The 22,729-nt window shown below is 42.4% G+C and overlaps 1 protein-coding gene across 3 annotated transcripts in view; it reads left to right on the forward strand.

Moving 5' to 3' along the window:
• The window catches only part of CHL1 (cell adhesion molecule L1 like), a 57,290-nt gene that overhangs the window by 19,483 nt on the left and 15,078 nt on the right, over positions 1–22,729 (forward strand). For all 3 annotated transcript variants that reach the window (XM_086755408.1, XM_086755410.1, XM_086755409.1), the window contains 15 exons: positions 107–291; positions 5,968–6,099; positions 6,719–6,856; positions 7,519–7,630; positions 8,113–8,279; positions 9,760–9,925; positions 11,103–11,227; positions 13,970–14,071; positions 14,277–14,474; positions 15,323–15,393; positions 17,839–18,061; positions 20,212–20,327; positions 20,495–20,699; positions 20,929–21,051; positions 22,324–22,503. In XM_086755408.1, the coding sequence (XP_086611534.1) occupies positions 107–291; positions 5,968–6,099; positions 6,719–6,856; positions 7,519–7,630; positions 8,113–8,279; positions 9,760–9,925; positions 11,103–11,227; positions 13,970–14,071; positions 14,277–14,474; positions 15,323–15,393; positions 17,839–18,061; positions 20,212–20,327; positions 20,495–20,699; positions 20,929–21,051; positions 22,324–22,503 (2,243 nt within the window). The remainder of the gene's footprint in view (positions 1–106; positions 292–5,967; positions 6,100–6,718; positions 6,857–7,518; positions 7,631–8,112; positions 8,280–9,759; positions 9,926–11,102; positions 11,228–13,969; positions 14,072–14,276; positions 14,475–15,322; positions 15,394–17,838; positions 18,062–20,211; positions 20,328–20,494; positions 20,700–20,928; positions 21,052–22,323; positions 22,504–22,729) is intronic.

The raw sequence follows: 22,729 nt of genomic DNA on the forward strand, positions 1-22,729 counted from the left end.
CCAGCAGCTCTGCTAACATGAAGCATTACAGCACCCTAGTATTCAACTCAAAATCTTCTTTTCTTCTTTTTTTTTTTTTTTTTTTTTCTTTCTCCTTTGCAATTAGTCCAACTCCTCATTTAAGCTGGGTCAAGGTCACTGGAAACTTGCCCAAGGATGAACCGGAAACAGAAAATTTTGGGAAGATCTTGAAGATAGACCAAGTGACTGCAGCCGATGAGGGAACATACCAGTGCACGGCAAGCAACCCCATGGGCAGAGCGAAGCACGAGTTCCACGTTCATGTCGAAGGTGCTGAGTACACTTTACTAACCTTATTGATTTTGAACAGAGAGGTGGTCAAAGGGAAGTGAATAAGGACCTTTGCTAATATAACTCATTGTAATGTGTAAGTTCAACCAGCTGTATCAATTTATGCTAGCCAAGGACTCGCCTTATGGTTTTGGGAAGCTTGCAAAAAGTAGTACCTTTTTTTTTTTTAAAAAAAAAAAGATACAATGCTTTTATTTTCCCACGAAGGCTCTACAAAGTGATGAACAGGAGTACAAATATGTGAGCAGATCCAACACTCTCAGGATGTGAGTTAGTCAAGCAGAGATATTGATGAAATGTCTTGTGTTAATCTGAATGTCAGATCAAAAGATCTAATTATTCTACTTGCTCTTAAAGAATGTGAATGATGACTACTACCTTATTAGCAGCATTTGTAGATAGTCTAAGGTGACATTCGTGCATATCATATACTTGTGAGTAGGGTGGTGCATCCCTGTGCGTAAGCGTGTACACAGGTCTGGTGGCTGGACAGGGTGAGTGCTGGCTGCTTGTGGCAAGCAAAGTGGAGAACCTGGTATGTTTGTACATCCGTTTGGTCATCATTTGTTTGTGTGGTTGCTAAAAGAGGGCAGAAGAATGGAACAAGCCAAGATACCTTCATGGCAGGCGTTTTGCAGAGTGTGGATAGAGGCACCTGGCTCTCCCTCCATCCTCCTTGCTCCCTTCTCCTGCTCCCCAAACCCTGAAGGTGTGAGCCCTTCACAAGTGCACATGCTCTTTTCCAGGAGCAAAGCAGAGCTCCAGTGAGACTTGGCAGAGCTAAGCAGGCCCCGCAGAAGTGTCACTGCAACTCTTTCAGCAAGGCTGCTCATAAATAGCTACAAAATGAGAATCCCGAAGCACAGCTGAAAAACTGGCTGAAAACATTTTCTCTTTACTGATGAAAAATGCTCCAGCCTCCGCTCTGCAGAGTGGAAGAAAAAAAAAATTACAGGCAGTATTAAACTGTCAGAGACTGCCAACTGCTTCATTTTAATCTGTGCCGCTTCTCACGCCACGGTCACACGGAGCCCTGACGGGAGGAAAGGCGTTTTCAGCTACCTGCTCTGTATTTACTCGTCAGCGAAGGAAAGGCTTTTCTCCCAGGATGTGATGAATCATCCCCATTCACTTGACACAACCTTGTGTCTTACAGTCTTCTTTCCCTTCCTGGAAGTGTGGCAGAGGGGGCGACCAGGGCATGGCAAGTTTTCAGCTACAGTGGAGGGGAAGTGCTGACTCCTAGAAATCATTCCAGATGGTTTGGAGCAGCTCTGCTGTAGCTGAATATTTTAACAATCTGGCTATGATTTTCTTGGCTGTAAAAACTGAATCCTTCAAAGAAACTGCAGGAGCTGCAAAAACTAAAATACCAGAGAAACAACATTAATTAAACAGTCAACAGAATATTGACGCCCTTCTCGCCTGGTCTCTAGAAGGAAGAAAGCTTTCCGGCAAGTTGTTGTTCCTGCTCATTAACAAACAAGAACTAAAAAAAAAAAAAAAAAAAAAAAGGAAACAATCCCACTTTACCCATTGCAATGTAAAAAATGCTTTTGTATTGCTATTAAATTCATTTTCTGTATGTGTAACTAATGTTGGCTGCTGTCACTAGCGGGAATTCTTCCTATTAGGAGTCACCTGACATGCAAGGTATCGAGGTAAAATTGAGCCCAAACACTGTTTTCTTCTAGAATTTCCAACCTGAAAATGTCACTGCCATTAATCAGAGGTGGGCATGTTCATCATTCTTGCAAAAGCTCCCGTGCACACACTCAAGGGCAGATCTTGAGTTGGTGGAAGGGAGCATTAATTTCAGCCAGTTTCAGGGAGGTTGTGCTGACGTAGGGCATCCTCGCGCCTGACAGGCTCTTCTCGAGGGATGCATGCAGGGAGAAGAAAATTAAACATGGAAGAAAAATTATCTCAGTTATTAACCGCCAACCATTCTCAATCTAGTGCTGGTGTATAAATCAGGATTTTGCTATCGTTTCTGCGCTATGTCACATTTTCTTTTGTTCTTTCTGGTATTTGAGGATCTCAAATCAATATCCCAACCTTCTAAATAACAATCATCTTAATTAATGATATTTGCATGCAGCCCACTTGCTAATCCTACAGTAGTCTGAGGGCAAAGATTCAGGCAATTATTACCAAGCATATGAAAATATTCAGCTAGCAAATTGCTTGACTGTTTGAGCATTTTAATCTGTCTTTGCAAGGAAAGATGTAGCCTGGAACATTGGAACAGGCACAAAAACCCCATTATTGTTATTAGAATGAAAGAGACTTATTAAAAAAAAAGAAAAGTGAAGCAAGTCCATAAATTGCCTTGACTTCAAATGATTGTTTATTTGGTTACTATGTATTGTTACGTACATACAACCCCAAAATCTTGTGGCTATCACAGCGCCTGATCTAACGGAACCTAGATCTTGACTGATGCTCCTAGACTGTGTTTAATAGAAATAATTATTACAATATAATGATTAATTGTAGTAAGATATAATAGCTAAGGGCCTTTGTGTTTATGTCTCATAATATTTTCACTACTCAGCTAGAAAAATAAAATAGACGAAGCTCATGTGAGGCAGAAACATGGCTGGTTGTTTTAATCAGGCTCAAACTGTCGTTCTGCATTGCAATGGAAAACTGCTTCCACTGGGATGCAGACCCCAAGGTGGTAACTGCATCCAAAGCTGCCCCCAAAGTGGGATGGATTGCCAGCCCTTGGGAAGACGTGAGGAGAATTTGAAACCATCTTGACAAATTGGGAAAATGGTCTGGGATAAAAAGGATGGGCTTCAGCGAGCTCAAGCGCCAAGCAGTTCTCATCAGGCGGCACTAATTGGCTTCATAAGCACAGGATGGAAAACGTCTGGTTAGACAAGTCTGGAGGATATACTGGGTCACAAGCGGAACGCGACTTGGAAATACTAGTCTTGCAGAAAAAGAAAAAAATCATCCTGGAAAGTATGGAGAAAAGTGTTGTTGTAAGAGAGACTATTGAGAGCTGATATGACCTCATGTGACATAGCCAGTTTTACATTGTGCACTTCAAGGCTGGGAGTAACTCGGGACAGTTCAGCAGAAGGCAGTGAGGGTAGTCACAGAGCTCAAAAACATGGCATTTGAGAAAAAAGTTGATAGGCATATTTAATTCAGGAAAGAATCCATGTGGGGAGCGCATAGCAGCCTTCAGATGCACTGAAGTTTCTTCTCAATAGAAGAAAAAGATTGTAACAAATTGTTCTCTTAGTTCCCAGGGGATAATGTAAGATAAAATAGACTGAAATTGCAGCAGGGAAGAAGTTAGACATTAAAAAATTGTTCTAGTTCTAGACAGCACAGGAGGCTGTGAAGGTTTGGGTCCGTTAGGGGCAGTTTAGGTGTAGATGATCCTGCTTTGTTGCAGGATGAACTAGATCCCTTCTAGTTTTTGGACCTTTCATTATATTCCCATAAAGACATAAATCTCTTAAGCAGGAGCCCCACATTTGTAACGTTTACCAAGAAGAATATATTATGCTCTGAAATATTTGCCATACCTTATTGCTCGTGCAGATGAACTACTGACTGTCCAACCACTGTTTCACAGTTGCTAAAAAGTATGTGTATATTTTGTTATTCTTGTATTTCATAGACTGATAAGTAGTATGGCCTGTCTGCCACACAGAAAAGAGGTTCCTCAGCCTTTCTGTGAAATTACATTTCATACTTGACAAAATTTCGTTGCCAGTGACTTCGCGGCTTGGGGTGACCACAGCAATTCCTGCTCTGAGAAAGGGAAGCAGTGGTATAATGTATCTGCAGCTCCCTTCCAGAGCATATGTATGGGTGGAAATAGGAAGGGATCCATCTCTTCAGTCTGTGCTTGGTGTCTTACCTCCTCCAAAAGAAGGAAATATTCTGTCTCAAGTACTGTAGTTGTGGCAGACCTAGTGGGAAAATAAACCAAAACAGCCCCAAACAAATTAATCAGGACTGTTACAAACCTTTTCACCTCCATGCCTTTGACCTGTCTTTTCCTGATGAAAGCATAGTGTTTCTGACAGGGAAAGAAGGAAAAAGATCTGCAAAACCAAAATGTTCTGCTGCTTGCAGAGTTTTTTTTTCCTGAACACAAATACAAGGAAGCATAAGAAGTGCGGTCGCGTCGCACGTGGCACTATGGGAGGGCAACCAGCACTGTGTGAGGAAAGCAGTAGAAGGAATCTGTGCTGTGTGAGGAAAATGCAAAGGTGCTATAATTCTAGGTAATCTTCAGCGTCTCGAATTTGACTTCAGTCTTTGGCTGTTACTTAACAATGCCTCTCCACAAGTGCTTTACTGTGAAAATGATGGCCTTTGTGTAGAAGCTGTTGTGTATCATACTTCAGGGGTGGTTTTTTAATATATCTGTGTGAATATGCGCAATGATGCCTTGTTTTAGCATATCACACTGATAACATCTGAAGATGTATTACCAGGCAACAGCTCTGTTAATCTTCAAAGCATTTTATTAGCATTAACTAATGAATCCTCATGTTTCCAATATATTAACTCATGTTTTTCAAATAGGGGAACAGGGCCAGTGATCTGCCCAGCACAGGCAGATGAGGTAGTGTCAGGTATGGAATTACAATTTGGAAGTTTCTTGCTTCTCAGGGAGAGATAATGATGAATTCAAGGCTGTCTTTTGGATTGAGGCTGTTGACTGAAGGGCAGACAGGCTCAGGGACCTGCGTTCAGTCTGAAGAGAACAGAGCATTCATCAGATTAATGCTTTTCCTCCTCCCCTGGGTTCCCTTCCCTCCCTTACGGTTTTCCAAGGAGGTTTGGGTACCTGATGCTCAGGGGCTGCTCTGCAGAGGAGAGGGTTTTCCCAGACCGACCCCAGTTTAGCTGGCAGTGCTGGGAAAGAGGAGAGCAGGGGATGGAGCAGCCACTGCTGCTCCTCTGCCACCACCGTGTGGGCAACCTCTCTGGACCACTCTCCACGATGATGGTTCTCATCCCCAGTGGCGACAGAACATTAATCGTTCCTCACTATGTTACGTATCGACCTCTTGTCTGAATACGTGATGGAAAAGCAGAATATCAAAAAACACAATGTATTTCCTTGGCAAACGCAGATGAGGTGGAGGTGCTCCGTGCTGTTGTGGAGCTTTGAGGCATCGCCGTACTCTGCCCTCCAGCCACTCCTGGGCAAGTTGGTGGAAGATGCTCACTCTTGCCTAGTGAGAGGGATTTGAGCTAGAGGGAAATCTACATCTTGGTTGAGTGGGTGAAATAGTCTCACTTCATTTCACAGACCACAATCTCGTGTCTGAGGGTCCTTGTGAAAATGCTGACCCGTTCAGCTTTACTTCCTTCCCCAGCCTCTCACCTCGCATTTGCATTTGTTTTCCGCTTGGATAGACACTGCCCGTTCCCTACACTCTCTCCCTGGTGCATTTCACAAAGTCTGAAGGACAGAAATTGATGTGTGCTGATGCTAATTTTACCTTCTGTAATGTCGGTTTGCAAGAAACACAACACAGCTGCACAATAGGCTGCTAGGAGATGACTGGGAAGTGTTGGCAGCGTTTGCCATCTCCTGGAGGACCATAGCAATAGCAGGGTTAGACTTGTCTCACTGTGGCACCTGATACCTGCTGTGTCCCCTCTTTACAGAGCCTCCTCGGTGGATAAAGCGGCCTGAAGGTGCTGTTTACAGCATAGGAATGAATCTTGTGCTGCTCTGCGAAGCGATTGGCAACCCAGAGCCAACCACCCAGTGGAAACTTAACGGGATGCCCATCGATAGTAAGTGCAAGGTCCAGCATCGTCTTTTAGGTGGTGGCCGGGTGGGAAGTGCCTGTGTTGTGCCTGGGTAGAGGGAACACACAAACCCTAATGCATGGGGTGATGTCTGGTTTGACATCTATTTAGACATGAGTTAATATTTATTTACTTAAAAGTGGTTTTGAAGAGAGTAGGGGTGAAAGCTGCAGGGCTGTGGAGTGGTGGTACCCCTGGGTTACTGCCTCTGCCTCACCCCATAATGCCCCCATCTTCTGGAGATCTGGGATGGCATATGCTTGTTGAGGGCTCTTGGTCTTTCTTTGTGCTCCTGAATAAACACAAGTGACTGCGTGGCTGGGGAGCACAGGGTCTGCTCCCTGGTGTAACAATATTGTTACTACCATTTTTAAAAGTCTGTGTGGAGATTTTACTGGAAACTGGTGGTCTAGAGCACTTTCTTTAGGCCACAGGACTGCTGGCAAAGGCAGTGCTCTTCAACTTGGTCTCTGACTGTTGAGCAAGGTCCTGGTTTGATCCTGAAGATGCGCTTTGCCTTTGACTTTAAAGCAGCAAGGAGAGACTGTGAACTCCGCAGTCATGGTGTTTTCTCCATCTCCTGACACAGTTTGGGTCTTTCCAGGTAGGACCTTCAGAGGGAGAATCTCTACCAGAGAGATCAGCCTTACCAACCTCCAGCTCCAGGACAGTGGTGTGTACCAGTGCGAGGCCAGCAACAAGCACGGCACCATCCTTGCTAGCGCCAATGTGAATGTCCTCAGTGAGTACTCTCCTGGCCTTTCCTCTTCGGGAGAAAAGACCTAACTCAAGTGTCCCATTCTGCTGACGGAACAGCTTGGGGATTGTAACCATGTCGTTGTTCTTTGGCATTGGCCCCGGATTTTAAGAAATACGTTGTCCAAACTAATGCAACAAGCCTTATCATGGGCAATATTGCATCATGAGCTTTGGTATATTCTTTATTTTAAAAACGTGGTTGTGCTTTGGCTCAAAACCTTTTGAATTCAAATGCACTAAAACCACTGGGGGCTAAATTGTGACCACAACGGTTTTTGAATTATTAAGTGTATTGTTAATCTTTAATTTCAGTTGCAATGCTCAGCCTGTTCTTTGAAGAAAGAGGGTGATGGGAAATTATCTAATAGCAGAGGTCTCTAAAGGAAGCAGAACTGGGTCTGTTTTCTCTCCTGGAGCTCATTGAGGTTTCACGTTCTGACATGTCCAGCAGTCTACCACTGTTATCTTTGTCAGTGAAGCCTAGGAGAGCTCAGTTGCTCGGTGCAACTCTTTCCAAAAGGCAGTGAAATTCCCATTAAGTGGCTAAGCCTTTGACCTTTGCTGGAAAACGGAATGAAGCAGGGACTGGATTTGTATTCCCAGTTCTCATATGCAGTGCTGCTCATTTTGCATTCTCTTTTGCAGATATTGCTCCCTTAATACTGACCTCCGATGGTGAAAACTATGCCGCAGTTGTGGGTTACAGTGCCTTCCTGCACTGTGAAATTTTTGCCTCGCCTGCAGCAGATATTAGATGGTAAGCCACGGAGAACTGAGGTTTTAATGTGAAACAAGCTCATCCAGGCTTCCCCAAAACTGAAAAATGTGCTAGTTGTTATTTTTATGGAATTAAAATTACAAATTTGTAACAAATCTATAGAAGTATTCTGTGTTTAAATGCACTTTCAAGAACCCTAAAACACTGGTTTATTAAAAAAAGGTTAAAATCACAGGATTATCGTAGCACTTGACAAGTGCTATAAAAGTGTGGATGACAGCTATGGGTGAAAGACTCAGCCAGACTGGTTTGAAGACCTTGACAGACGCTGTTGGTGTGCTTTTAGTTTGCAGGAAGCTTATGTCCCCTTATGATTTGCCTTCATGTGGGTAAAGTGACTTGCTAATCTTGACTTGGCTGCCCAGGGGCAGAGCTCCCAAAATTCCTGTGTCCCCTGCAATATCTGCTATCCAGTTCCCGCAGCCCTAGAAATAACCCATAACTATTGTTATCGTCTTTAGGACAAAGGATGACAGCATAGAGCCACTTTCATCATTGCGCTATGAGTTAAATAAGAATGGCACCCTGGAGATCAAAGAAACAAAGAAAGAAGACTCAGGATCGTACGCTTGCTGGGCTGCAAACTCTGTTGGAAAAAGGGCAATCACTGCGAATTTGGATATCAGAGGTAACGTCTCACTTACAAATAGAAAGACCTTTCACATCTGCTAAAGTTTTATATTTAAAAACTCTTAGTAAATAAGCAATGAGTAAATATTCAGCCCAAGGTAAAGATTTGTTCCATGAGGCTATAAATTTTCTGTATACTAAGATCTAAAATTGCCACAAGTCTCCTATATGTGGAGCAGTATTGTCTCCATTTTTCTGTGTGATTTCTCCATGTTCATACATGAAGTTCACTTTCTTCTTGCCACTTGCAGAAGCTGCATAAGCCAACGAAACCTTGTTGTTTACTTCCCAGAGCTTATTTTGAGAGTATTTTCCCTCCGAGCCATCAGCCCTGTTACATTCCGAGCAGGTTCTTGGGTGGCTGGTGGGAGCCCAGAGCCCTCCCTGTGCTCGTGGCCTCGCTGGGGTCCTCGCTGAGCCAAGCAGGGTCCCTGAATCTCCCACGGCTGTGAGACTCCTCCTTCCCTGAAGCTACTTCCCATCTCTTGATCAGAAACTACATCCCAAACCGGATCAACATCCGGAGCAATGGGTTAGGGGATGTTGCTGGTTTAATGGCTTTGCATTGGGCCTTTGTCTGATTATCAACTTGACAACTATTTGTAAATAGAGCAAAAAAAAAAGCTACTGAAATGCTTGTAATTACAAATTTCAGATACATACCTTGTGCTCTGGTTCTGTGTTAAGGGATTTATTTGGTTGGTTGGGCAGGAGGGGTTTCCCCTGGCAGAGTGGTGGCAGTGGGCAGCTTCTGCGGAGCATGCAGGTTAAAGTCAGTGGGTTGCGTACAAATTTACTTAGGATTTAGGTCTTGCCAATAAAAAAACCCTTAAATACTTAATTAGCAAACTCCTCAAAAGAACTCTCAGATGAAGGTTCGATATGACAAACTTGAGAAAAAAAAATTGATTATTTTTGTGTTCTATTTCCACCTACTCCCTTTCTTTGTAAATTTTACAGTGATAATAAACATGAAAATGTACAATATAATTCTCACAGCGCAACATTTCACTCTAAAAAGAAATTCAGCCAAGTGCTTTCTTTTTACTTATTCATCTGTTTCTGCGTTCAGATTAGAGTCAATTAAAAGAACAAACTTGATTGCAATAATTTTTTTCTCACTTGACTTTAATCAGCTTGTAATTTTTCTTGGATTGTTGCCAAAGCCTATTTCAAATGGCAATTGGACATAAAAATCACACCTGTGACTTTTTGTGTTTTTTGGTTTTTGGTTTTTGGTTTTTCTTTCCCTACACCTCTTTGCTTTGGAGTAAACTAAAAAATAAATTTTCAAAATAGAAAATTTTGGGAAATATCTATTTCGAAAACAAGCATCCTTCACTTGAAATGTTTTTATATATAGCAAAAAAGACATGATCATTGCTCCTAAGGTTGATTTTTCTATATGAACTGCTTGGTGAAAATTTGATGTAATAGTCTCTCTCTCCTAATCAAAATGTTTTTCTGTGATCAATCAGATGCTACAAAACTTGTTGTTACTCCGAAGAACCCCCGAGTGTTGAAATCACATTCGGTTTTATTGAAATGTCATTCTGAGTATGATTCACACTTGAAACACAGTTTTAAATTATCCTGGAGGAAAGATGGAGATGAGCTGCCAATCAACAGCACGGAAGATAGCAGGTAAGCGGGGAAGAAAGAAGAGTCTTCTTGATCTCAGCTGAATAATGCTGGAATATGAGTTTCAATAAACATGAGACTTAATAGTTTGAAATGCAAATTTATTTCTGCAAGAATTCTTCATGCGATATGCGAATAGATCTGCATTTTGTATACATGTAAATATAAATGCATCTATGTGAGTTTTGAGCCACGGCTGGCAAATTATTTGGTTTTTTTTTTCATTATCTCTCTCACCATCACGGTGAAATATGACATTAATGTTTGTTCAACCCCAAAATACAACCCTAGCCACAGTGCAGTCAACTGGGGGTTTGTTTCTTCACCTCAATGAAACTAGGATTTTCCTGTGTTTTTGGCCAAACCAAAGTCCTTGTAATGTTGAAGTGAATGGAAAACAGGTTTCTGGGATTCTGTCTAAAATTGTACACATTAAAAACAATGAGATTTTTCTCTGTATGAGTTCAGGACTTGCAAGGGCAGGCTGAATTTTGCCCTACTCTTCTGTTCCCATTGACCTTAAGGAGACGGATCTCAGCCTTTGTTTCATATGAAGGGTCCCACAGAGGGGAATCAGATGTCTTTATTAATTACCGCAGAAGAGAGGTGGTTTCCCAAATACCGCAGTGCTGGAGAGGTTGAAGACCCTGCTGAGGCCGTGTAGAGATAGCACCAAGCAAATACCATGTCTGCAACAGAGCCCATGTGCCTGGGTTAACGCCAGCTTCCCCTGGTGCATTGGCCATTACACAAGTGGGCTGGGAACACTCAGTTGTACTCAGTCCTTTCAAAAATTCAGACAAAAAGCCCATGTATTTGCCTCATTAATGGCGTGCTGAAATCCTATGTTCCAGACACTCAGCTGATGCGTACCGATGCGGCTCTTTTCAGACCAAGAGAGACGTGCCAACTTCCAGCCGTGGAGGCTAAATTGCTACAAAATACAAATAATAGTCTACAGCACAGTCTATAGTACAACTACAATTACATTTTAAAATAATAGGCCTAACGTGCAATTATGTTATTCAAAATGTCCTGTTACCAAGTTATTTTATGAACAGTTTTTCGGAGAGCAATGGTGTCTGTCTGTCATATGCTTATCTCTCAGATTTTGCTTTTCCTTATTTCCATGCACCTTTTTTTTTTTCTTCCTTTTTTTTTCTTTTTTTTTTTCCTCTAGGATAATTCTGGACAGGGATACACTCTTCATATCAAGCGTGACACTGGAGGACCAAGGAATTTACACGTGTGTGGCCAGCACTTCTCTGGACAGCGTCACAGCCGAATCGCAGTTAATTGTTCTGGGTAAGAGGATATTTTCCTGGGAATGGCTCCGCGCAGTACGTAGCACCATTGCAGCACTTTGACTAATTTGCTTTCTTTTGCCCAGTTCAGCCACAGAACCTCAATAACCCAGTTTGGTGGAGGTGCAATGTACCTCTCACCCGTTAACCTCAGTTGTGCTCTCCTTGTGTCTCCTGGAATGGGGATGCTGATGCAAGCAGTTAATTTATATTTAATCAGCTCATTATTACACCTAGAGAGGAGGTGGCCTTTTTTCTCCCTTCAGGAGTCACCCGCAGTGGCTGTAGGAGCTTGCCCAGGTTGGAAGATGCAATAGCGTGTTAAGAATGGCTCTGCTTCTGCTTTGAAGTCCCTTGATCAGTCCTTCACCCCACTTTACTACAGATTTGCACATGAATTACCACTTGCACTATGTTTTGAAGAAGAAAGACACAAGGCCAGTGTTTAAATGTCCGTTCCTCTGAAGAATAGTAAAAATTAAGCACCTAAAAGGATTAATTACCACTGTGAATCTGAGCATAAATTATTGTCCAGTGGCAAACAGCAAGTTTACAGCAGAGAAAAGCCTTGACCCAGAGTCTAAAGCTCGTGAGTATCCTTACAACCTGCCTCCCTTCCTGAAGGACCACTTGAAATGAAGGGGGTGAACTGGTGGAGTGATGTGCAGTCCTTTGCACGTGTACCGGAGGGCACCATCCCATAGCTAAAATGCTATTTTGTGGAGAGTTTTGCATCATTTCAATTTCATTAAATTTTTCTTCATTTTACATTTTTCTTTACTTCTGTCAGTGTTTCCAACATGAACTAAGACAATCTGACCTTCAAGATGTTTCCACACTTTAACTGAATGGTGTTTTTCAGTAAATAGTAAATTAAGAAGATGCTATGCACATTATTTATGGTGCTGTGTTCTTTAGTGCTGTATAATTCAAAGTGTTTGTAGACTATTCGTTACATTACTTATGAAAATTTCATGAAGCATTTTGTTCCCTTTTAAAAAGGTGATTTGCAGAAGAGGAAAAACAGTCTTGTACTTTTTTTTTTTTCCTCCTCTTATTTATTGTATATAAGAAAGGTCTTGGTGGATTAACAATAAGTGTTGTTTTCCAAAAGAGAAATCCAGGCTTCTTTTGCAATGAAAGACTTGAGATGACTAAAGAACTAAGTAGTGCACAGATGGAGACATCAGAATACGGGCAACTGAGAGCAAAATAAATATGCAGTTAGAATGCTTCTAAGTATTTGTTCTATGATTAATGAACAGATAGAGGGGTGAGTATCTTTATGATATACTGTTGCTGTCTTTAAATTAATATATGGAATTTTAACACCAGGAATGCTCCGAGAATGAAACAGCAAAATGCCTGTAGGTGAAACTGGGCTTTCCTGATTTTTCTCAAGTACAAAGCAAACAGAGGAAAGAAATACAAATAAACAAAAATAAAAAAGCCCAACCTAAAAATAACCTTTTAAACTTTTTGATGTACCCTGAGATAAACAAGAAAACTCGGTATTGTTATTTTAAAAATTCTGTACAGACACAGTTAATTTCTTTCACAATGACACAGACAGTCTTGGTGCTTTTTCTGTAAGAAATGACATTGTCAGCCAAAATTGTAGTTGGGACATTGGGGCAGGAGGATGCCAAAGTCTCAAAGTTGTGCAATCTCATTTCTGTGGTCTGTACATTTTTTAGATTTTGAAATGCCAGCCCTGTATTTAAGGAGGGAGAGTGTGTGTGTGTGATTTTGGCAGGGTGAGGGGTGACCATTGCTCTTAGATCAGGCCTCATACATTTCAGTTACCAAACTAATCCAATACAGTCAGACTGCAAACTCTCGAAGCAAGCCAAGCTCAAGAAAGATAATATCTATCAGTCTGAAACCACTAAATCTGAAAGGCGATTTGGCAAGCGAGCCATACCGTAGATCACCTCTTCCACCCCTGATGCTGGTAGGAAACCAGGTCTTGTTGCAGATGTGTATCCCCCTGGCCACCTCCCAGGACTGGGTGGGGGGCAGCAGCCTGTTTTGGTGGTGCCGGTAACCTCAGCCCTGGTTAAGACCACATCGCTGAAAAATGCGCTCTGACAGCAACAGGGTTGTCCTATGCTCAGGGTTTGTGTAGCCCTGCGCTTGTCCCCAGGATGGGCAGTGCGGTTATACCAACCCTGAACAACTGACTCTGGTGTATTCTCTGGACAGCATCGGTTCAGCTGGCAGGTAATGAATTTTCGTGTTTCCTTTTAATATAGATCCCCATGGCTGGGATAATAAATGTCACCCTTTCACTCCTACTCTAAAAGGCCAAGTTCATTAACTGTCGGAGCTGAGTCACCTTCTACTGCTCTGGTTTACACCAAAGAAAATCCAAGTGATGCTAATACAACTTTCTGCGAAGAGCAGTGTCAATATCTATTAATGATTAAATAGATCTTAGTGTTGATTTGCAAAGAAAAATCTGCTGCTGCAAGCGCAGTAGTGAGAGTAGATGGAAATGAAGTGGAGAAGGGATATTGCATTTACAAGGGAGAAAGCGGGACCAGAAGGTACCGCTTGGGGTTTTTTTTGTGATAAAAAGGATCTTTAAATGCAATTCTCACTTTCCTAATTTTGTTCACTTTGAAATCAGAAGATGTTTTACCACCGTCATCACTGAGCTTGCTGTTCCAGTCCTTTGGAAAACGCCAAGACGAACAGAAGTAGCTTGCCCTGTTCCTGACACTTCTTTGTTGTTTCTCAGATGTTCCTGATCCGCCAGAAGATCTTCAGCTCTCAGAAAATCAGAACCGAAGTGTTCGACTGTCCTGGAAAGCCGGGGCCACTCATAACAGCCCCATTAGCGGTATGAAGGATTTCAGTAGAATCATCTTGCTCTGCTCAGCATTATGGCATGGCTGTTAGAAGGAACAAACCATGCTCACAGCCATACTTAATCGGTTTTACTCTGACAGTTAATTTGTTGTAAGTTCATTTCCACCCTTGCTATTTATAAGCCATTTATACGGGCCCTGCCTTTTCTCTTTTGTTTCGTTTCTTTTCCTCCCCAGAGACGATTATAGAGTTTGAAGAGAACCGGTGGGAGCCGGGGAGGTGGCAGGAGCTAACCCGCGCCCCGGGCAATGACACCACAGCCCTTTTGTTGCTGGCCCCCTACATGAATTACCAGTTCCGTGTCATGTCCGTGAACGCGGTGGGAAGGAGCCAGCCTAGCAAACCATCACCGCGCTATGCAACCCCTCCAGCTGGTAAACACTGCCATCTAGTTTTCTGAATATTTGTTATTTTTAGTGGTTCACTGGGAATAATGGTGCTGCTCTGCGCTTCGGCTGGGTGTAAAGAAGTCAGGCATGCTTCTGTTGCTTTCCCTGCTCAGTGGCAGCCCAGGGATGCCAAAGCGAGGAGGCTTCGCTGCCATGGTTAGCAGGCAGTTCCCAACCAGGGTACTGGTAGCGTACCCGGAGCTCTGCTGATTTCACGCCTTTGAAGCCCTTTGCAGCCCTTCATGGACAAGCAGTGGATGGAGAGGATCTCTGAGGGCTACAGGGAGCCTTTCAGCAGCACTCAGCTTGTCAGATTCTTCATTCACAGTGCATTTCTCACTGTGAGAGAAAATATTGTGTCTCTGAAAGCCATTTTAGAGGCCAACTGTTCAGCACAGCATTTGCATTCCTCTTTCTTCCCACCCCCCCGCTTACTTCAATTTCAGGTCCTTCTTCAGCTTTTCAAGCTGTGTATGTCCCACTAATGACACACCTTCTGTTTACTATCCCCACAGGGAGAAAAATCTCTTCCTCGTAATCCCCCTACATCTGGTGCTTTGAAATCCAAAAGTCACAGTTTCATGTTAACTGGTGGCTCCAACCAAAAGGGCACTTAGGAATCAAAACTGCATAAACAATGTATTTCGGTCACAGCAGCTTTGCTGATCCAAGTAATTAATCTCGTGAACGTTTTTTGTTTAGATGACTTTCATTCTCAGGAATATGGAAATAAGAAAAGTTTTTCTTGCATTCCTTTTTTTTTTGCATTTAAACAATAAATGCAAATAAAACCCAGGATATGCAAACTAACCTTATCACCTGTGTGGTTCCAGCTCCAGATAAGAACCCAGAAAACATCCGGGTTGAAGCCTCTGAACCAAACGAAATGGTGATGAAATGGGAGGTAAGGCAAACGTGTCTGCCAATGTTACAATATCAGAAAAAATGTCTTCCTTCAAGCAGCAGTGTCTAAAGCAGCATGGAATTTATCAGGATGTTGTTTTAATATAAATACATTTTTAAAAATACTGGTTCCCTTGACTTTATCCCCCCTTCCCCTACCTCTGGTTTTTTTTAGGAAATATTTGCAAATTCCATAGGTAGGACCCTTGATGCTCCTGAAGTCAAAGGCAACGTTGTTATTGACTTGAATGTGTTCTGGATTTCCTCCCCTAGTTTCATTTTGATTCAAAAGTCAATTTTTTACATCTAACTTTGCAGGTTATTAAGAAATATGAAAGTCCTATAAAGCACAGTGAGAATCCTCCGGAGTATGGTAGTCTTCTGCGCATCTTGCATACAACAAAGTGCTTAAAATAATTGTGATCTCACCCTCCTCTGACCCAGGGAGGGGATGGTTTACAAGTAGCTTCTGCCCTTCCAGCCTGGAGGTTTAAAAATTATGCAGATCACTTGGCCAAGAGAATGTGAGCTTGGATTTTTGTGTCAAGAACTTAGGGAGTGTAGGTAAAGTTCCTAAGCATGTGTGTCAAAGGAATTGTGTCAAAGTCTTGAGGATGGTTTTTAGTCTTCAAAAATTTAAACAGCTCTGGAAAGAAGCATCTTTTTGGTGGCTGGAATTAAACATAATTTACATGAGATTTACTTCTTAATCTACTGCTCACAGCAAAGAACAATTAATGTTCCCCTAGTGTGAATTCATGGTCTAGGCTATAATTAGGCCAAAAGGAGATGGCCCTGTAGGTCCGTTGACTTGTATTTGGATGGGAATTTTTGCTGTATGACATGGCCCAAGGTCAGGGAAGACAATCCTGCCTCTTGGAACAAATGCAGAGCAATAATAAACAGCATGTGTGGGAAAAGCTAGTATGACCAATGCTTTGTTGAACAGAGAATGAGCGTTCTTCCTCGCTGGGAAGCCCATAATCCACTGCTCAGACAGAGCGAAAGTTGAAGTGAAAACTGAGACTGAAAGGAGAGAATGGGATGGACAGGCTTTGTTAAATCTTGTTGAATCATTTAAATGTCGTAAACAGGATATTCATTTATTTATGGTGTTTGCAGTGTGCTTTTCAGAGGAAATGCTAGGCACTGAACATGCTATTATTGGCAGACAAAGGCAGCAAAACGATGTTAATCTGCCTACTTTGGATTAAGAGACCAGATGAGCATTACTGACTAGCTTTTCAGCCAAGGATTTGCAGCTTTAAGGGACTCTCAAAATAAGAGTCAAGCAATGCTGCAATTTAACTCTAAACGAGAAGTTATTTTTGAGAAGGAATTTTTTACTTTTTCAGCTTCTCTTGCAAATCCCATTCCCCGGGATCTTTGCCATGGAGGTGATTGTCCCAGCGGTACCTGTTCGAAAGCTTCCCAGTCTACCAGCTCCTTGGCCACAGTCATGCCAAAGGTCCTCATACCCTCAGAGTGGACAAATGGGAATTTTTTGCAAATCCTCCAGACCTAAGTCACCCCGTGCATGAGGAGTGGCAGTCAGGCGGGTCAATGGGGCATCACTTTCTACTGGTGCTTGCAAGTTTAAGACATTTCATTACATACCTCTGTGTGCAGCTTGGATACATATAAGTTATTATATATTTGATATGTACAACATATAATTTAAGTATTAAAAGTAGATGATGTGGTGGGAAATACCCACAGCTGTTTCAGTAGACTGAAAAAATCCCCATCATTTTTGGTAGCACAGGTGACCAGTCAACTTTATTAGTTAAAGAGGTACATTTTCAGAGAAATAAACTCAATTGGAGAATGTCTCATGACAAGCCATTGCTATATGTCTTCTAATATTTTATAAACCATGCTGCGATGAATTCTTCAGCTGATCACTAAAAAGAGTAGCACAGCAGTTGCACATTAAATGTCCAGGCATAGTTTCAAGCATTTGGTATATATTTAGAACAAATCTAAATTTTAATGACCCAACCTGCTGTGCTACATAAAATTCTAAGATAAAACACAGATTTTAGTTGTACTAAAAGACATACACTGCCTCATGCCAAAATATGTGTTTCAGTTGTGCTAAAAGGCATGCAGTTTTACATCACATGAGAAAACAAAGAAAACCCGTGGCAAAATAAAAACTGATGTAAGTGGTCTGCAGAAATATGTCTACTAGCAATTAATCTGATTTTAAGCCAACTGTTTCTCTGGTTTTCACCCACTGTTCTCTTGAAATCATGACATTTTTCTTCCAGATGTCTTAAAATTAACATGACAGTGAAAAGTTAAAGCTTTCTTTTTTTCCTCCTTTTCTCTCCCAGTGTTGTAACGTGCTCTCCAAAATTACCCCCCCTCCCCCTCCCCTCAGCTGCTGTTTCATGATTACTGCAACAAAAGCAGACAGGATCTCTTCTAACTTCTTCCGCAGCCGTTGAAACCTGTGGAGAGGAACGGGCCGGGGCTGGAGTACAAAGTCAGCTGGCGGCAGCAGGGAGTCGAGGCGGACTGGAACGAGGAGACGGTGAAGAAGCATTCTCTGACCCTGCGAAACACCCCCACCTTCGTGCCTTATGAGATCAAAGTCCAAGCCGTAAATAATTTAGGATCTGGTCCTGAACCTAATGTTACCATTGGATATTCAGGAGAAGACGGTAAGTAGCAGAAACTTTTGTGTAAAAACACACTGTGATGCAAAATGATGGGATATAAAGTGATGGATTAGGCAGCCCATGGCCAAAACTGCTTAAATGCCAGTGATCAGCGTGATGGGCTACATGTGACATAGATGTGACTGATGCTGGGCGCTGTGGATGCCAACTTGCTGGAGTTTGAGGGGTTTTTTGGAAAGGTCATTTGTGCTTTCATTAATCGCAGTTGCTGACTTAATCTGGATAATTGTTTGAAGGCCACAGTTCATAGGAAGTCTATGAAGTGTAGCAGTCAGGTTGTACTGGGTAAGGAAATAAATCTTTAGCCTGTCCGGGGCCTGATTCAACAGTTTAACACTGTCAGAAGTTAAATACTCTGGCGATTAAGCATGAACAGTTAGCTACTGGGTGTTGTAAGTGAATTTATAGATGATGCCAGATTGCTGTGTATGCTGGGTGTTTCCTTGTCCATTGAGTCCTTGAAGAATGAGTCCTCTTCTCCAGCCTGGGTTTCTCTCCAGTCACTTTCCATGGCTCCACAGCCCTGCTATGTCCATGGGATGCTGGCTAATGTCACTGCTGAGGCCACCCCGACATCTCTGAACAACAGCCTGTCCCCTTTGGTGTTCACTGCATGAGTAGAGAAGGAATTTGGAGGGCTGGAAATGTATCCAACTGCAGGAAAGAAATGCCAAGCCTCACTGTAAGAAGCATCCCAGTTAAGCATTAACACCAGCAGAAGAAGAGAATCTTTTTTGGTAGGATTTAAGGATTTAAATCAGCAAGGGAGTAAACAGTGTGGTGGCCAGCTAGCGTGGGGTGTGAGGCTTCCCTGGTCCCAAACACAGATGCTCATTGCGTTTGCAAAGGCTTAGTAGCAGGGAACGGGACCTCTTGGCCAAGAGGGGCCAGGAGGGGTACGGGGTGTCTGTGTTTCAGATCTGCAGATAGATTTTATTGGTTAAAGTCAGACAGTTTTCATCCCACACAGAATCTAAAGTCTTTAAGTTGTTTTCATAAGAATGAAATCACCTAATGGTTTGAATGGCCTTTGAAAAGTCTACAGTGGATTCGCCAACTAAGACAAGCGTGTAGTTTGCTGCTGAGTGAAAAGACGAGACTGCCATGTCCTTTTTGTAGCCCACCACGTCCCGTAGTGGTAAGGCAGATGCTGCTGCTCCCACTGCTCCACTTGCTGCAGCTTCTCCCAGAAGCCGTGATGAAGTATAAAGATCCATGGCAGGTGATATGACACCGTCAACACAGTTACTGTGATAACCACAAATACATAAAAAAACCCCACGTTACCAGCTTCGCAGTGGGAAGCAAATCCTCAGGCTGGCTCTCTGGAGCACTTGTTGAGTGGGTGCACTGAGATCTGTGTTACCAACCTCAGCACAGACCAGTCTGATGTTTGGAACCTGCCCAGTGCTTCCTGGTGTTTCACCAGCATAAGATTTTGCTGCCAAAAATGGTCTCGGTGCTGCTCAGACAGGAGCATCCCCACTGCACGCCCAGAGGTGGGCAACAGAAAGGTTTGGTGGTGCAACTTCTCTCCTCTGTTGAGTGCATGGCAGAAGAGGTGGTGAATAGGGAGAACAGACAGAAAATAACCCCACAGCATCTTTATTTTCTTTGTGTGTCTGTGATGGATCTAATTTTATATCTATCAGTTGAAAATCTTCCTCGCAATTCAGTTGTCAGTGGATCAAGGCCTCTTTTTTTAGTGACTATAATAGCTCTCTGTGTTGTGTAGTGATTAAAATCCTACTGTTTAATGAGCTTAGTTGTAAAATGAAATTGATTATAAAAAAAAAAAGCCTTTATGATTGCCTTCCTGAGTGCTTTTTTTTTTCATTCATCTCACTGCTGTAAGCATTACTTGAAACAGGAAATCATAAATACTGGTGTAAAAATTCATATGTCCCAGTGCACCTGTGTTCCAGCCCTCAGCAGAAAGCCCCAATATGGCAAAATAATGTTTATTGTCCCATTTCACACACTGGATGCAGGTGGAATGGCTTTTTTCTCGCCTGCAGTAAGACTGCATGAACTGCCACAGTTTGAGCTGGAAAGCTGGGCCCGTAGCTGTGAGCAGTGTGAAGCTCAGCCCTCGTAAGAATCTTTAATACGCGGCACTTTTGTTTTTACAGTTCCAGATGCCGCTCCTTCCGGCGTGTCGGTGGATATTGTGAACAGCACGTTGGTCAAAGTCTTCTGGTTTGGAATACCCCGGGACAGAGTTCGTGGACATTTAAGAGGCTATAAGGTTACACCTTTCTCTTTAAATATTTGTATATAGTTGAATAAACTACTAAGTGAATCCCAGATCAAAGATAAATTGCAATCTCTCATTTCTGGGAAGATGAGAGAAATTAATATTGTGTTCAGCCCCATACAACATAATTTGTAATAGAAATACCCATCTCAATGCAGGTCAGTTGGTGGAAAACAAAAAGCATGCTGGATGGAAAAAGGCATCACCCAGAGAAACACTTCCTAATGTTTGTAGGAGACAGAAACTATGGGATGATTCCTGGTCTAGAGCCCTTCAGTGAATTCCGCTTAACTGTTTTGGCTTACAACACCAAAGGAGATGGCCCGGAAAGCTCCCCCATTGTGTTTGAAACTCCAGAAGGAGGTAAGGTAAAATGAGAATATGGGATGGAGGGACACAAATAGAAATTGTCCATATAACAAGGCAAGTTGATTTCCTTTTATAAAGTGATTGTAGTATCTTCAATATCCACAAAACCCTTCACTGGAAAGGGGAACTGTAGCGGTTGAGCTAAATCATATCCTCATTTAACAAGTGTGTGTAGAGACTTGCTCAATCTTCTTCTCTGAAAGCTAATCCCTGTATCTTCCAGTCCCTGAACAGCCACGCTTTCTGAGGATCCTGAACTTTGACAAGGACTCCATCACTCTGTCATGGGGACTTCCCAAGAAAGCAAATGGCCACCTTACTGGCTACATTTTGCAATACCAGATAAGTATGTGCTTGTTTTATTTTGGTTTTAGAATTTAAGCATTATTAGTTTTTTTAAAAAAAAAAACAGAAAAGTTTATATATGCACAGTTGTTTAAAAGAGAAGGACTGTATCTGAGATCCCTGTAACAGCCATAGCATCTGAACAGCGTGTTTTGGACTGCGATGTGCACACAGCCTGCTAGAGGGCAGGCCAAAGTCATCTTCCAGAGCAAAAGCTTCCCGTACACATTTTCGATGTAAGCTCACATTGCTACCGTGCCCTATTCCTCATTTATAGACTAATCCAATTATTTCATATTTGCAAATTATATCTAATGTACTAGTTAGGAAGATCCATACGTTTTGGGTGTGTTTTACTGAAGTCACTCAATGCAAAATAATCTATAATGAGAGCACTTCGCTCACATTTATTTGGATGTTCACATTATGCCAGTGGGCACCTCCTCCCTGTACAATGCCTCAGCAGAAATGCAGACAACTACCACCTGAGTCACGTTATTGATTAATCACATTTAGAAAAGACTAAATACAAGGAGTATTTCTTTCTTGCTTGCTTGTGAAAGAATTGGGTAGCTGGGAAGAGACTTTGAGCAGACAACCTCAGGCAGGATCGAGTATTGGTCCCAGACTTCCACGACACCGGCTGTGAGGTGTGGTGACAATGCAGAGTATTTTCTATGTTCTTCGAGGATGGAACATGACTGTGTCCTGTTTACAAAGTGCAGCCCATGCACTTTTCACTTATCTCTGCTGATAACAGAACTGCCCTGTTGCCTTTGCAAGCAGAGGCTGGAGGCTGGATCTTCCCTTTGGTTTTGATGACTATAGGCAGTGAGTGGATCCATCTTTTTAGGCAGTTTGGGAATGGCAACTGCTCCTTCAGCTGCCAACTGTGCCGAAGCAGAGGGAACAAAGCAGAACAGCCATCTGTTAGCTTGCTTGCAAAAGTTTCCAGATGTTTGGAAGCAGAGCAAGAAGCAATTCATATATATTTAATGATCTAGGAGACAGTAATTTTTACCTCCCACTCATATGTGCATATCTAGAATGAGAGAGCTTTTTAAGAACAGTAATAGCTCACCAAGAAGTTGGGAGATTGACATGGACGAGAGAAATCCCATTTAGGTACTTGACAGGAAGGTGAGATATGCTTATTCAGGCTTCATCCTTCCTACTTACTGCAGAGTGCCTTCCTTGCAGGAGCGTTCATGACATGTTTTGTGTTTGTAGCCTTTAGCTGCTGGATCCAACTCAACTGCCTTTTCCCTTCCAGTCAACGAAACACATGAAATCGGACCTCTGAACGATGTCAGCGTAACCAACCGCTCCACACTCAGCTGGAGGCTTTCAGGTCTCAGCGCCAGTACCAAGTACAAATTCTATGTAAGGGCTTGTACAGTCAAAGGCTGCGGGAAGCCAGTCACAGAAGAAGGACTAACGATGGCGCAAGGGAGTAAGTTAATAGGCAATATGTTTTTATGTGGAGAAGCTCTAACGATAATGGAAAAATCTATTGAGAATATTCTAAGCTTGACATTTCCTTTGTAATTAGAGGAAATAAATTTGTTTTTCTTTCCATGAGAACAATCAATGAACTTTTTAATGTAGCCATGCAGCCTTCAGAAAATTAGAGCTTATCTGTTTCATTTTGCTTTACAGTACTGTGTTTCTGTTCCCAC

This window comes from Chlamydotis macqueenii, chromosome 10 (genome assembly GCF_036417535.1).
Source record: "Chlamydotis macqueenii isolate bChlMac1 chromosome 10, bChlMac1.mat, whole genome shotgun sequence".
NCBI lineage: Eukaryota > Metazoa > Chordata > Aves > Otidiformes > Otididae > Chlamydotis > Chlamydotis macqueenii.